Raw genomic sequence first — 14,254 nt, 5'->3', positions numbered from 1 at the left:
CCGGCAGAACACGGGTGCTGACAGTCACGGTCACTTGCGCCACACACCACGGTGTGGGAAAGGACAACATACCCCTCGACGGGGCGAATGGCCCCGGCCCTAGGACACCAAGAGGGCCGTTGGCCCTGAGCGGGCCTTGCGCAAAGTCGGGTGTGCGCGTGCGCGGAGGCGAAAAGGCGGGAAGCCGTCGTGCAACAGGCGCCTGTGCACACGACGGTTGGGTCGCTTGGGCGGAGCCGCGCCGGGCGTTGAGAGAGGAGTGAGGACCACTGCCCCCGAGGGCAGGTGAGGGGAAACCGGGAACAGGTGTGAAGGAGCGGAGGCACAAGGCGAGGCTTTGAACTATGCAGCCCTGAGGTCCGGAACCTTCGGTGTCCTTGCTCCCTCCCCGCCCCAGCAGCACCAAGCCGCCCCGGGCTCCCTCCCGCCCGGGCACGGCCTAACCCCTCGTGGCGACAACCCAAAAGTGGCCCCGCGTCGAGGGCCGGCCGGGTTCGCGTTCGGAGGCCCTTGCCATTTGCAGCGGCAAAGGCCGCCGCCAGAAGGGGCTCAAATGGCGGCGTTTTGGCCTGTAAGCTGGTTGGGTCCCCAGACGCCCCGGGTGGGGCTGTGGGCCGCCTTTGCCTAAGTTTCCCTCTTTCGTGCCCGTCCGGATACGCGACAGGGGATAATGCGCGCGAGGGCTTTGGAATGAATGCGATGTTGATAATTCCTGTTATTCTTTGGTTGCGCGGAGGACCTTGGGGGCTAAATGCCCCCAGAATCCGACGGCAACTTTGGGTTCTCAATCTGGAGAGGGTCCCTTCTCTGCGCCGCATTGTGCGCGCAGCGCTGTCTCCGGACCCCAGGCCTCCGAAGAGCCTCCCCGCTTCTCCCCGGGCCGCTTTTTTGGGGGGGGAGGGGGGAACGAGGGAGGAGAAATTTACCAGGGGAGATTTTTGTTTGTTTCGAGGGTTGGCTGGGTTTGGGGGCGTTTGGCCTCCAGCAAGCACGGGGAAGAAATGTGACTAAGTGGCAGAAAATGTGCTTTCCCTTCCCCTCTCCTCTGCCTTCAGGCCGCGGGAGTTGCGCAGTCTCCAAGAACCTTTAAAAAAATTTCCTCCAGATCCCCTCTGAGCCACACTGCCTTCTCTCTCCTGGCTGACTTCTTGAATTGGGGGTGCTAAGCCCCCTTCCCCCCACCGTTGCCAGCCATTTTGCAGCACTACCTGGGCAGGCCCTGGGGGGAAAAGGATGGAAAAGTGGGAAAAGAACGTGTGCGCCGAGTGGGCCCGACTTAACCTGTTGGAGGAGGCTGGTGTCCGGATAAAGCCACCCAGCCGCTCCTCCGGAGCTCCGAGCAGCACCCTGGCATTCAGAGAAATTGCCCCCGGGGGCCTCCCAGCCGGCCCTCGGAAACCAGTCATTAACCCGACTTCTTATCGCCCAAATTACTTAAATGCGCTTTGGTGGTGTTAGGTCCTTTAACTTTTCCATGTGCAGATGACTCAGCCTACTCCAGCTGCGCCTGGGGAGGTGACCCGGGCAGCGGCTGACCCTGCACCCTGAACCCAGAGGCGGCCCATCCCAGCAGCACCCTAGGGCCCCAGGCTCCCAGACCACACTTGGCTCTCCCCCCCACCCCCCTCCACTTTATATTTCAGGTCATTTTCTCTCTCCCCTTTTTTTTTTAAATATATTTTTTTAATTTAAAGGAGTTTTATTACTTTTTTTTTTTTAAGCGTGAGACAGAGGCTGATGGAAACGGGCTGTTAAAAAAAGAAAGAAAGATACATGCCGGTGGCACTCTGTGGAGCTGGCGAGCCTCGCCTGCCTCACGACTGAGCTTTTTGGTCGCCAGTTCCCTTGTAGAACCGGGCATGGGGGCACCTGGGATCTCCGCTGCTGAAAAGGCGCTATAGAAATGCAAGGAATTATTATGATTTTAATAAAATTGTGTCTCATTTAGGAGTGCGCTTCTGCGCTGCCTCTGTCGTCGGAGCCCGGGTTTGCCGCGGCAAAGTCTGTAATCAGAGAAAAATACCAGCTTTGTTGAGGGTTAGAATGTATCATTGGCTAATGTGTGTGGTTTTTTTTTTTTTAAATAATGCTAAGCATTGGAATAATTAAAGAGTGAGAAATAACTCGTCTCTTCTCTCCCCTCGTCATTGTCTTATTTAAGGGTGAAAAGCGTGCTTTTAGGCAGAGCTGGTTAGTTTTAATGCGGGCTTTTTTTTTTTTTTTTTTTTTTCTCGCCTGCCTTTCCCTCCGCTCCGGTCTGATTCGCAAATCCCCAAACTGGCACCAGCCGGGAAACTTGCGGCAGGCCGTTCTTCTCCCGGAGTTGGGAGCCTCGCTTTCCTTTTTTCCCCTCTTTCAGAGACAACCCTCTCCTCTTCCCTCCCCCGCCTCTGGGCCCTGACCCACTGCCTGGTTTGCGCTAGAGCGATTTAAAAAAGAAAGAAAGGAAGAAAGGAGCCGGGCTCTGGTACCCCTGTGCCAGCCGAGGGCGCGTTTCCCAGGCGGCGGGCTGGTGGGAAAGTCAAACCGGGTGGGGGGTGTGGGGTCTCAGAGGCAGAGTCTTGATGCCTACCCTGCGCTCCACCACCACCAGCGCCCCCCCCCCCCCCCCGCAAAAGAATCAAGTATTTCTAAAGATCGCAGGATTAGAGAGCTCAGATCCCTTGTCATATTTTAAATTAAGCTGAACAGTTCTTTCTTCTCGGCCCCATATGCAATAGGAAGTGAAAATTCGGTCCTTGAGCCTGCCTTGGCAGCCCGGAGGAGCCGTGGTAGGGGAGCGAGCTGCCCACTTGGGCTGGGCCTGGCGTCCAGCCCCAGGACAGTGCTACCGCCCACGGGGCCTAGGTTTGAGGCAGCGGAACAGGGTACAGGGCCAGTGGCGGGCACGGCCTGGGGAGATGTGGGAATAGAGGGAAGGGCTCTTCACTAGGGCTGCAGAGGTCTGCTTCAGGCTGGTGGGGTGCTAAGTGGCTGCCCTTGGTCTTCCCCTTAGTTGTGGGGTGGATGGGCTCAAAAGGAAGAGGGGTTTCCGTAGTGCTTGGGGAAGTCACAGCTCCCTGTGAGAAAGGAAAGGGAAAAGTGGACAAGAAACGGGGGTAGAGACTTGTGCCCACAGGCGCCACAGGCAGTGCCTTCGCGTTGCAAAGGAGTTCTTTATTTGCTTCAGGTGTTTTTCATTAAATGTGTTTCTCTTTTGATTTTCCTTGTTATTTGGTGCTTAGACTTTTCAGCGATCCCTTGCATTTGTCTTTTTACATAAGCAAAACCCCCCCACCCCTTGGAGAGATATTGTGGGAGGTACTTTGCCTTCAGTGCTTTCTCTTTCCTGCTTTTTTTAAAATTTAATTTTAAAATTATAAAGTAAATTTAGTGCGAGTGAAAGTGAGGGGGGGAGCCAGCTGGGGCTGGAGCCAGGGAAGGGGGAGGCAGATGTAGGAGGTTTGGGCCTCCCTTCCCGAGCCAGCTCTGCCCCAGGACCCCCTCACTCCTCTCCCTGCTAGACTCTTGGGGACAGGAATGAGGGCAGCCTGCCTGGATAGGTGCTCATTTACCCCTCAGGAATCTCTGACTCCACGGAGCTACCCCCCCCCCCCTTACCCACACACACCCGAGCCTCCCCCCCAGTCTCTGCCCGCCTGCAGGCAGGGTAAACGGAGGGTCTCTTACTCCCCCCTTGGTCACCATGGCTGTTTGGTTTTCAGCTCGGTGGGCCCTGTTTGTCCACCATACACATGCCCTGCTGGTCTGCTAACCCCGCTGCACAGTTGGTTGCCCTGTTGATGGGATCAGAGCTGGGCAGGCACAGAGAGAGAAAGAGGGACAGAGAGGTGAAACCCCTTTGGAGCAGTGAGGATTCGAGGGGCTTCTTTTCACCACGCATTTTTTTGTGGTTCTAGGAGGAGTACAGACCGCTCTGTTAACACACGTGTGTGCAGAGGTGCTCACATTTGACACGACTGGTGGGGCAGGAGCTCCTTCTAAGGCACATAAACTATGAGAACTTCATAGCTTAAACGCTAAAGGCCTGTTCCGCCGTGCCGAATATGTTCGATTTCTTAATCCGGGTGGTGTCACGCAGGTGAGTTCACTTTGTGAACGTGTATCGCGCACCAGCCTTACAAGCCTGCGACCTGCTGCTCTTTCCGCACACTTCAATTAAAAAGTTGAGTTTTAAGAAAGCAAGGAAGACCCAGCCTCAAAAGAAAAGGCATCACCTCACAAAATAATAATAATAATAATAATAATAGTTATTATTATTGTAATAAATGATGATTTAAATAAGAACGTCCTCCGGCCTGCTTTGCTCAGGTCTCCCGCTAAGGAGCGGTGGGAGGGCTTGTAAAAATTAGTGGGCTGATAAAAAAGCTCACAGGCGTGTGGCCCACGAGGCTTCCAGACCCATCCACGTGTGTGCCGAGTGCCAGGAAACTGCCTGCAGACTCAGGTTTAGCCGTAGGATTTTCACATCTCAGGACCCAAGGATGAAAAGTGGTTAAGGAAGAAGTTACTTGCCAATTACATTTTGCTGTCAACATCTGGAAAGCAAAAATGCAGCTGTTCTCCCTGCCCCCCGATTACCACCTCTCCTTTTTTCTGTACACTTAAATTTTTGTACGCGTGCCATCCATATTTCGGTTTTCTGCTCTGCTAAAACATCCTCACGGCTCTGTTCAAATCGAGTTGTTTTTGGGCTTGGGCTTTAAATACATACACATGTATCTTCTAGTCTGACAGTATAATTTTTTGAGCAGTTTATTTGAGCAGGCTGGCAATCAATTGATCATCCCTTCCCTTTTCTTTCCCCTTCTCGGCCTTCTCGGGACTGTTTAGGCCAGAAGCTTCCAGGGAGGACTTTCTGGGCTGCCTTCGCCTCTGCTCCTCTGGGCAGGTACTACTGGCTTCACCCTCCACGGCCCTTCTGCGGTGTTTTTGTTTTCCCTTCGCCCCCCAAAAATATTTGAACCAAAAAGCCTCTTTTTTTTTTCCTCCACCCACAGCAAACTGAAAGGGCTAGTGAACCGTGATTCAACAGAGCGAGGGCGCCTCTTTTCTTCCTTAGCATTAATTAACTCAAGTTCGTTAGGACGTTGGGTCTGTCGCCCACAGTTTTCTCTTGTGTGTGCTGAATCGGGTCATAGAGGGAGACTTCCCGTGCAAACAGTTTGTGTTGGAGCTGGAGGACACAGAGGGGGAGAGAGGGGGAGAAAGAAAGGGAGCCAGAGAGGGATGGATTGTGGCCGAGGGGTGGTCAGGTCCTGAGCTCCCAGCACCCCCCCCTCCCCCGCCCCGTGCCAGCCCCTGCGGGGCCTAGACACTAGGGGGAATGAGGATTCTCGGGTTTTCTTGGCAATGATCCCGATAATAAAATAGTTGGCGGCGGGCGGGGGGGGGGGAGCAATACATTTTGAGGGATTGAAAAAATGTCTTCCTTCCAACTCCTAAAATTGTACATTTTGGGAAAGCCGCTTGCCCAGACAGGGCCGGCCCAGCTACCCTGAGCCCTCAAGCAGTGCAAAATCCCAGGCCGTTCCTATCCTGGCCACCCTGCTCTCTGCCCCCGGCTCTGGGCAATGCCTGTTGCCGCAGCAACTGCAAGAAATAGGCTCTCTCTGTGGGCCAAGGGTGTGAGGAGTGCAGACCGGCCGAGGGCACCGGGGGTTTGGAGAAACTCTCCTCTTGCCCTTGGCCCTTCTGTCCTGTGGCAGGGAGAGCAGACCAGGTAAAGCAAAGGGGTGTCACAAGGGATGCCGACGGAGGCTGCAAGAGGGGTCTTGGAGGTGCGGGGATGACTGGTTTGGGGAGGGAGGGGGACATCCCCTCGGGAGGATCCGCTCCGCAAGCCTCTTCTGGGATCGGGAGTTACAGTTGGCCTCCGGCGAATTTTCAACATTTTGCCTTTTGCTCCGGCCTTCTCTCTTGGCCTCTGGGTATTTTTACAGTGGCCCCGCAGGGACCTCATCTTGACGTGCTGGTTTCTCTTCTTCCCCTTGCCTTTCGGCAGTTTTTCAGTTCTCAGAGAAAGTTATGAAGCTGGCTTGTGGGGGTTCTTCCTTCCTGGGGGGGGGGCGCGCCTTGGCCACATGGGGTGACACTTTCCAGTGGTACTCAGTGGGTGAGACTCAGGCTCTGCACCGCTCTTGCCCCTCGAGGCCGGTGCCTGTCTGTCATCTGCCCTGTGTGCTCGGGGCGGAGGTCCGGGCTCTGGCCTCCCTGGCTTTTACTTCTGTTCAGTGACACAAGGAAGTTTGAAGCTAAATAGTGAATTAAAGCCTAGAGTTTTTGTTTTTCTATTCTCTGCAGAGGATGGAAGTGAATTTACAGAGGCACTAGAGAGAATAGCCGGTCTCCCCAATACCTCTCTTCCTACCCTATTTTATTTGGTGCCAGGAGGGTGAGGGGAGATGTGCCTGGAACAGGGTAGCGTTGGGAGCCAGACCGAAGCTGCCTGTTGGCCCGGTCCCAGGCCACCGTTCCCGGTTTGTAGACAGGAGGAGAAAAAGAAGGGAAAGGGAGGCGGTTTTATAGGAGAGGAATGAGTGGCCTGGTTCTGATGCAGGCCCTGTCCTAGACCCAGCATGGGGGTGTGGGGCGATTCCATTCAGCAAGCGTGAGGACACTAGAAAAACCGTGTGGGCCTGCCTTTCCTGAGCAGAGGAAAACAGGCCCAAGTCAGCCAAAAACCCGCTTTGTCCAAATTCTCTGAGCCTCCTCGCAATGTGCATTTTCTGGTTTCCATGCTTGGCATTTCCAGATTCTTGGATGATTTTATTCTGGCTGCAGAGCCCCTTCCCGCCTTCCCCCACCCCCCCGGAGAGGGGAGGCCCCACCTACCTCCAGGATAAGCAGCCTGGCCCCTTCCCTCTGCTTCCTACAGTTTTGTTTTGTTTTTTTTTGTTTTTTTTTTTTCCATCGCTGCTGCCCCAGAGTCCGGACACTGCCTTCTCCTGCACCTTCTTGTGTCCCTCCTTCTGTGGGGCAGGCTGGGAGATGTTGGGGATACGAAGTTGGCCTCTTTGGCTTCGGCCCAAGGATGAATTAGAAAATCCCAGGAATTGGGCAGATTAATCAGGGCTCTATTCGTGGCTTTTTAAAATTTCCTGCTTCTTTTTTCACCCAGGCTGCAGATAATATAGTAGTAAAATGGATACTGAAATATCTGGTTATTCCTATGTAGGCCTTGGGTTTTGTCAGTTATTTGTGCTCACTGTGTATAGTTATCGAAATTAGCATGGAGTGAGTATGTGTGTGTGTGTGTATACACACACACACACACACACACACACACACACACATACACACACATAGTTAGCATGTGTCCAGGGTCTGAGAGAATAAATTTGGGTCTTAAAGCAAGCAGGATGTGGACAAATAGGATTATTTTTAACGATAAAGAAACGTTCAAACAGCAGCCCTGCCCTTAAAGATCTAACTTCTTACCCTTCTCAGTGTTTCATTATTGGCAGGTATAGGCCGCTTTTGAAACCTGTCTTGGGCTAGGAAAATTATTTTTGTTTCCTTGAAGACTTTTGAAGACTGCGTGAAGTTCTATATGAATTTTCCTATTTTCCCTTAAATAATACACAAGGCTTCATTTATTTGGTGGCGTTCTGGAAAAGCACACATTTTACTTCTTACGATGGAAGCGGTCATTTTCCTTAGCTGGATTTTCTTTTTGGCCCCTGACCCAGAGCCCTTGTCTTTTGTCCTTGCTCCTGTTTTTTCTTTTCTTTTTTCTTTTTTCTTTCTTCTTTTTTCTTTTCAGCCTTCTTTTTTCTTTTCAGCCCTGTCCTCTCTCCCTCCATCTTTGTCTTTCTTTCTCTCTTTGCAGTTTTGGGCCCAGCTTGGCTTTCTCTCTCCAGGTTTGGCTTTCTTCTCTCTCTCTCTCTCTCTCTCTCTCTCTCTCTCTCTCTCTTTCTCCCTCTTTCTTTTCCTCTTTTTCTGTGGTCTAATCAGTCTTTTTCTTTTGGAGGCACATTTTTCCTAGTGATGGCTGAAACTGGCTTGGGTATTTCAGAAATGTTCCAGTGAAAACTGTTGCTTTAAAAAAATCAAATTCTATATACTTGACCAGAATAAGAGAGGCCCTCCTCTTGCAAAGGCAGAAAAATCCCTTATGTTGATTTTTAAAAGTCTTATCTCTGGCTTCTCAATTTTTCTTTTACGTGAAGAAAATACCTTTCCCCCCAAATTGCCTGCTTTTCCTTTATTCCTCCCTCTTGTCTTTAGTTTTCTTTTTTTGCTCACTTCTCTTCCCAGCACCGCTGGCTTCCTCTCCCCCTCCCTATTTTTTTCTGTCATTCTCTTCCCCCCTCCCCTCTGTGGCTCAGAGGCCTGCCCGTCCCCTTGCTCCCTCCATCCCCTTAACCCTTGTACTTGTGGGTGACTCAGCCCTGAGAAGCCTTGAATTGTCTGAGGGTTTTTTGTCTTGGCTCTTGTCCGTGTGCAGGGTGCACAAGTCTCTGAGCTCTCAGCCCCGGCGGGAGGGGAGAAGGGAAGGAGGCTGAGTCTGGGACAGGTAATCTTCCAACAGAGCCTCCACTCTCGTAACAAAAGGGGGACAGTCCCCTTTTGTCTGGGGCTCCTGAGGGGCGTGGCCAGGGCCTGGAGCCACCACCAGTGGCCGGCAGGAGGAGGAGGCTGCAGGGGTAGGGGCACACCAAGTGTTTCTAATGGAACCCGAGTGATTCTTCTCTGTGTGTGCCCACAGAGAGAGAGAGAGAGAGAGAGAGAGAGAGAGAGAGAGAGAGAGAGAGAGAGAGAGAGGCCTTCTCCCCTCCCTCTCCAAGAGTTAGGAATACCCTGGCCCCTGGCCGCTCTTCCAGTAAACTCTCCCTCACACCGCAGACAGCGGCCCCTGTGGGAACAGGGTGAGGGGAGAGCACACCCTGGGGATCCACTCTGCCCACCTTCAAGGTTACAGCAACCGGCAGGAGAAGGACAATTGGCGATTGTTCTCCTTCCGTGTTACTCCCCTGGGAAGGGCCTGTTGCTTCTCCTGTTAAGGGATCATTGAGGGGGCGCAGTGGGCCCTGTGTGGATCCCTGAGGCTCTACTGAGATGCTCCACTGGCCCTCCTGGGCCTCTTCTATGTCCAGTCTCTCTGCCACGCCATCGACCTTTGACCCCTCCATCCATCCACGAGTGAATCATGGATCTTGTCCTATGTCCTTAACTTCCACGTGGATCCTTCCACCTGCCATCTCCCCCTCACCCACCCAGCTGTACCAGCGGATTCGGATTCGGAATCAAGCCATGTTCGGCACATCTCTTCCACTCAACCCTGCGGTCTGTGAGATGGGATATGCCAGAATTCTCCAGGAGGCTCCTGTTGGTCATATTCTGTGCGGTGTCCAATATTCAGTATAAATCAAAATACCAGGAAAAGACCTGTATGCCAAATATAAATTCACTTGTAATTTTTACCATCCCATCTTGACTTTAGAAAGATTGCTTCTCTCCAGGTGGAAAGGCAGCGTTTGGTATCTTATGTCACTCAGTTAACATCTTTGGCTAATTGGACTGAAGCTGGTTATTAACGTGATGTTAATTATTGAACCCTACGCTAAGAGGCCTGTCCGCAACGACACCTGCCTCCTGCTTGTTCACCTCTGTTTCTCTTGGGGTCAGCTGTGGGCTCACTTCAGGCCGTTCGGGGACCTGGACTGGGGTCCCAGGTGCTGGCCAGCACCTTTCTCATTGTCAGGGTTCAGCGCCAGCCCAGGGCTGTATGTTTGGTTTTGGCACACCCCAGGCGCTCTTCCGGGAACCTTTCTGCCAGCATAAAGGCCATTGAGCACAGGGTTTCAGATGGGGAAGAAAGGGGCATGAGTGAGCAGTGACCTTTTTTCTGCTGCCAGCTGAGGGCTGAGCCTTGCCTGGGGAGAGGGGAGCTGTAGGGACAGTTCTGAGCGGGATCAGTCTCTCCATGTCTGTTTGTGTACTCCTCTGCTCGTCCTCTCATAACTGTTTCCTCCTTACAGCTTCTCCAAGGCCTACGGCAGGCCGCTCAGTAGCCCCTAGTAGAGACAGGCCTGTGGAGATGGCTCTCCTGGCCTCCCTCTCTCGTGCCCACCTTCCTGCCTGGTCCTGCCTGGCTTGGAAGGGCGGGGGGGGGGGGGTGGCGAGAGGGGCGGGGAGGGCTCTTCTCTGTGATTTGGTTTCCCCAAAGTTGCCCTGCTTTTCCTGCTAGAGCCCTTTCCTCTCTGTTGTTTCCTTTCTTAGCTTTTCCCCTCTCACATCGGTATCTTTCTGTATGCTCCTGCACCTTGCTCCGTACGGTTCGGGCCCCTTAGCCTGAACTGAACTGGGGGCTAGGGGAGTGCCGTCCCTGCTCCAGCCAAGAAACCCCAAACACGGATCAAGTGGACGGACGGACGGGGCAGAGCTAGAGACGGCAAAGAATGAAGCTCCTGGGGGTTGGGGGGAGGCACCATCGTAAGACTCAGTGACTGTTCGGAAGCAGTGTCCATCTTCCTGCCTTTGTCACTTCTCCCTGGGATTGGCTGTTGTGTTTGTGGCTGCATGTAGTGCTTGTCAGCGGAGTGCTGTGACAGGAGGCTATTTTAATAAACTGTTGCAGTTTCCCCCGAGCCGAGCTGCATTGCGTTGGCATCCCTCGTCACCGCTAATGGAGCGTGCGTGGCTGGGTGTGGGCTGAGGGAGGCGGTCGAGCTCGCTGGGGGCCTGGGGGTGGGGGTGCACCTCGTCTGGGAGTGCTCCTGCCGGCGGCAGCCAGGCCCCGGGGAGGAAGGGGTGGCCGCACCCTGGGCGCCAGGTCCCTGCCCTGGAAGTGCGGCTGGCATGGACACTTTCCGAGCTCTCTTTCTTCTTCTCTTTCTATTCATAGCACCGCAGGCTCGCGGGTCTGGCCAGGGAGGAAAACTTCCACTCGCCCCTGTGCGCTCCATAAATAAAAAAAGAAATAGAACCAGAAAGAGAGTGTGAGGGCCTGAGAGAAAGAGACTGAAACCAAAACACAGAGAAGGCGCAGCTGCTCTCCCCAAGGCCTTCTGGGGCGCCCGCCCGAGCCAGGCCTTTATTTATTTCTTTTTCTGGCTTAAAAAAAGAAAAAAAAATCCGTGTCTTCCTCAATCCTAGTGCCCCCAGCCCTACCCCCCCCCCCACTCCGAATTTGCTGGCTGGCTGCTGCCAAATGGACCCGAGTGGGAGCCTGGAATGAAAAATTCATAACTGCTGGACTTTGCTTGTTCATTAGACGTGAACTTGTCGATTGGGCAAATTGTTTTTGGTCTCCAACTGCCGGGGGCTCTCCCCACCCTCCCGGCTCGCCTGGTTCCCTCCTCCCCTTGGACACAGCCATTGGCTGCTCGAGGATGTCTCATTGCCAAATAGGTGGATCCTTCTCTCTCCCTCTCTCTCTCTCCCTCTCTCTCTCTCTCTCTCTCCCTCTCTCTCTCTCTCTTCCTTCCCCCCCTTTTTACTGGCTTTGGCACAGGCAAATGGATGGGGATTGAGCATGAAAGGGAGAGAGAGGGAGTTTGAGAGAGAAAAGCAAAAAAAAAAAAAATATATATATATATATATCCAAAATCCAACCAGCACACACACGCGCACGCACACACACACACACACACACACACACACACACCACTCGCACACACTTACACACACAGCACCATCCCATCCACGTCCTCCCTCGCTCTCTCCCTCTTTCTCTTCTTTCCTCCCTCCCTCCCTTACTCCCTCTCTCTCTTTTGCACGCGTCTGCCAGCGACGGTCTGCAGCCGGTCCGAACTCGTCCTCTTCCCCGGGAATCTGCGAGCTCCCCCTTTGCCTGTGATCAGGCTCAGAGGCGGAGGGAGGCGGCAGAAGTTTACATCCCTGTGCCGCTGCCAAAGCCGAAAGCCTTTTTCTTCAGCTGCCGCCTTCCCCCTCCTGGTTTTTGTTTTTGTTTTGTTTTGCACGGGGTGGGGGGGGGTGGAGTGGGGTGGGGGGTGGGGTAGGGTGTGCTGTGTGTTGGGGGTGGTGATTGGGAGGTAGGTTTTGATTTTGAAATTTTGCATATTTTCCTTCTCTCTCTTTTTTCTTAAACTGAAAGAGGATGCACAGGAGGCGAAATTGAACATTTTTTTTTGTTGGCTTTTGTTTACCTGGCGTGTGTGGCAACCGGCTCGCTCCCTCTCTCTGCTTGCTATCCCTGACCTTTCTTTCTTTTTGCTCCTTTTCAAAAAAATATTAATTTCCCCCTTCTGTGCAATGGAGCGTGGAGGGGGGAGGAGGGGGAAGGGTTTGAGAATCCACCCAAGCCCGGCCCCTATTCCCCAGAACACCAATAATAACCCCCTTTAAAACATTTACCTTCCTCCCCTGCTCCTCCCCCTCCCCCCTCCCCCCACCCGCCCCCAACTCACAACTCTGTTGAGTCCAGAAGCTCAGAATCGGGCGTTGGGCTTTGCCGGGTGCTTCAGATCAATGGTAATTATTTAATTTTTTCCAGTTTTATTTTTGTAAACAGAAATCAATTATTATTTAAACTTCAAACAAGCAAACAAGCAAAAAAAAAAAAAACCAAAAAAAAAAAAAAAAACCAAAAAGCGAGAGCCCAGCCCTCTGTCACCTGAGTGGGAAAGAGGGTGAAGGGGTCAGTGGGGAAGGGGCTGCAGGACGCCCCACGAGGCTTTTAACCCTAATGTGGCCGAGGCAACCACCTTATTTGTGCTAACAAGAAGTGTTTTGTTCCTTATTACCGTGATTAACATTAGTATCGGTGTCGGTAACAAAGCTGAAATCACATATTTAGGATTTAGATCTGATTAAAAAAAAAATGCTGGGGTGGATGTTCCAATTGGAGCAGGAGAAAAGGGAATGAAAACAGCGTGGGGAGGGGACAGCCAAATCCGGTTCCTCGCTGGCTCCTGGATGTCATGTTCTCTCTTTTTGGGGGTGGCCAAAAATCGACCGGTGTCGGGACACGAGGCGGCCCCCGCGCGCCTCGTCTGTGCGTCCACGGGAGTCCGCGCAGACCCGGACGCCGCGCCACCGGGGCGAGCTGCCGGGAGTTTGCGGCTGCGATAGACCATGGAGATGTCATGGGCGCGACAGAGCCTGGCGGGGATACCAGCAGCGTGTGTGTGTGGACGGCAACGTTGTCTGTGCGCGCGTGTGTGTGAGTGAGCGAGGGAGAGAGAGAGAGAGAGAGAGGGAGAGAGAGAGAGAGAGAGAGAGAGGGAGAGAGAATAGGTGTGTGCTCAGGCTCTGGGTGCCTCTGTCTGGCTGCTGAGGCTGAGATGGGAGCGAGCGGCTGGCTCGGCTGGCGGTGGCTCCAGACCACACTTTCGTAGAACAATCACGAGCGAAAATTGCCGTGGGAGGGGGGGAGGAGGAGGAGGAGGAGGAGGCGGCGATTTTTTCTTGTGCCCCCCTTCTAACGCTTCTTTTCTCCTTTTCTCTTTCCCCCTCACCCCGTCTTCCCCTCCTCCCGTCCTCCCTCGCCCCGCATGCTCCCGGCTTGCCGCCTGCAGGATGAGTTCCACCCGTTCATCGAGGCGCTGCTGCCTCACGTCCGCGCCTTCTCCTACACCTGGTTCAACCTGCAGGCCCGGAAGCGCAAGTACTTCAAGAAGCACGAGAAGCGGATGTCGAAGGACGAGGAGCGCGCGGTGAAGGACGAGCTGCTGGGCGAGAAGCCCGAGATCAAGCAGAAGTGGGCATCCCGGCTGCTGGCCAAGCTGCGCAAAGACATCCGGCCCGAGTTCCGAGAGGACTTTGTGCTGACCATCACGGGCAAGAAGCCCCCCTGCTGCGTGCTCTCCAACCCCGACCAGAAGGGCAAGATCCGGCGGATTGACTGCCTGCGCCAGGCCGACAAGGTGTGGCGGCTGGACCTGGTCATGGTGATTTTGTTTAAGGGGATCCCCCTGGAAAGTACTGATGGGGAGCGGCTCTACAAGTCGCCCCAGTGCTCGAACCCCGGCCTCTGCGTCCAGCCACATCACATTGGAGTCACAATCAAAGAACTAGATCTTTATCTGGCTTACTTTGTCCACACTCCAGGTAGGTCACTTTCAACCCCCCTCCGCCCCCCCCCCATTTTATTTTACTCGCTGGCATTTGTTTTGTGTACGGTTCCTCTTCTTTCGGAGGGATGCAGGCAGTAGGCCTCACGAGTGCGCCCGTCCTGCCCAGGGCTGCAGCGGGTCTGATGTTCCCTGTTCCCTTCTTCCGTTTCCCTCCACGCTCTCTATGCTCCCTCTTTTGCTCCCTTGCCACGTTACCTGCGGGGTTGTCGTCC

The 14,254-nt window shown here is 53.7% G+C and overlaps 1 protein-coding gene across 5 annotated transcripts in view; it reads left to right on the top strand.

Moving 5' to 3' along the window:
• The window catches only part of NFIX (nuclear factor I X), a 98,534-nt gene that overhangs the window by 15,061 nt on the left and 69,219 nt on the right, over positions 1-14,254 (top strand). Inside the window, exons 1-2 of one of the 5 annotated variants that reach the window (XM_058727828.1) lie at positions 11,980-12,438; positions 13,485-14,016. In XM_058727828.1, coding sequence (XP_058583811.1) covers positions 12,436-12,438; positions 13,485-14,016 — 535 coding nt within the window. In that variant the 5' untranslated portion in view covers positions 11,980-12,435. Of the gene's footprint in view, positions 1-11,979; positions 12,439-12,977; positions 13,093-13,484; positions 14,017-14,254 lie in introns of those variants that run through there. The other 4 variants (XM_058727826.1, XM_058727831.1, XM_058727829.1 and 1 more) reach the window with 4 other exon arrangements.

Source organism: Neofelis nebulosa, chromosome 4, assembly GCF_028018385.1.
Source record: "Neofelis nebulosa isolate mNeoNeb1 chromosome 4, mNeoNeb1.pri, whole genome shotgun sequence".
In the NCBI taxonomy this organism is placed as follows: domain Eukaryota; kingdom Metazoa; phylum Chordata; class Mammalia; order Carnivora; family Felidae; genus Neofelis; species Neofelis nebulosa.
This window is presented reverse-complemented; position numbering and strand designations above follow the sequence as displayed.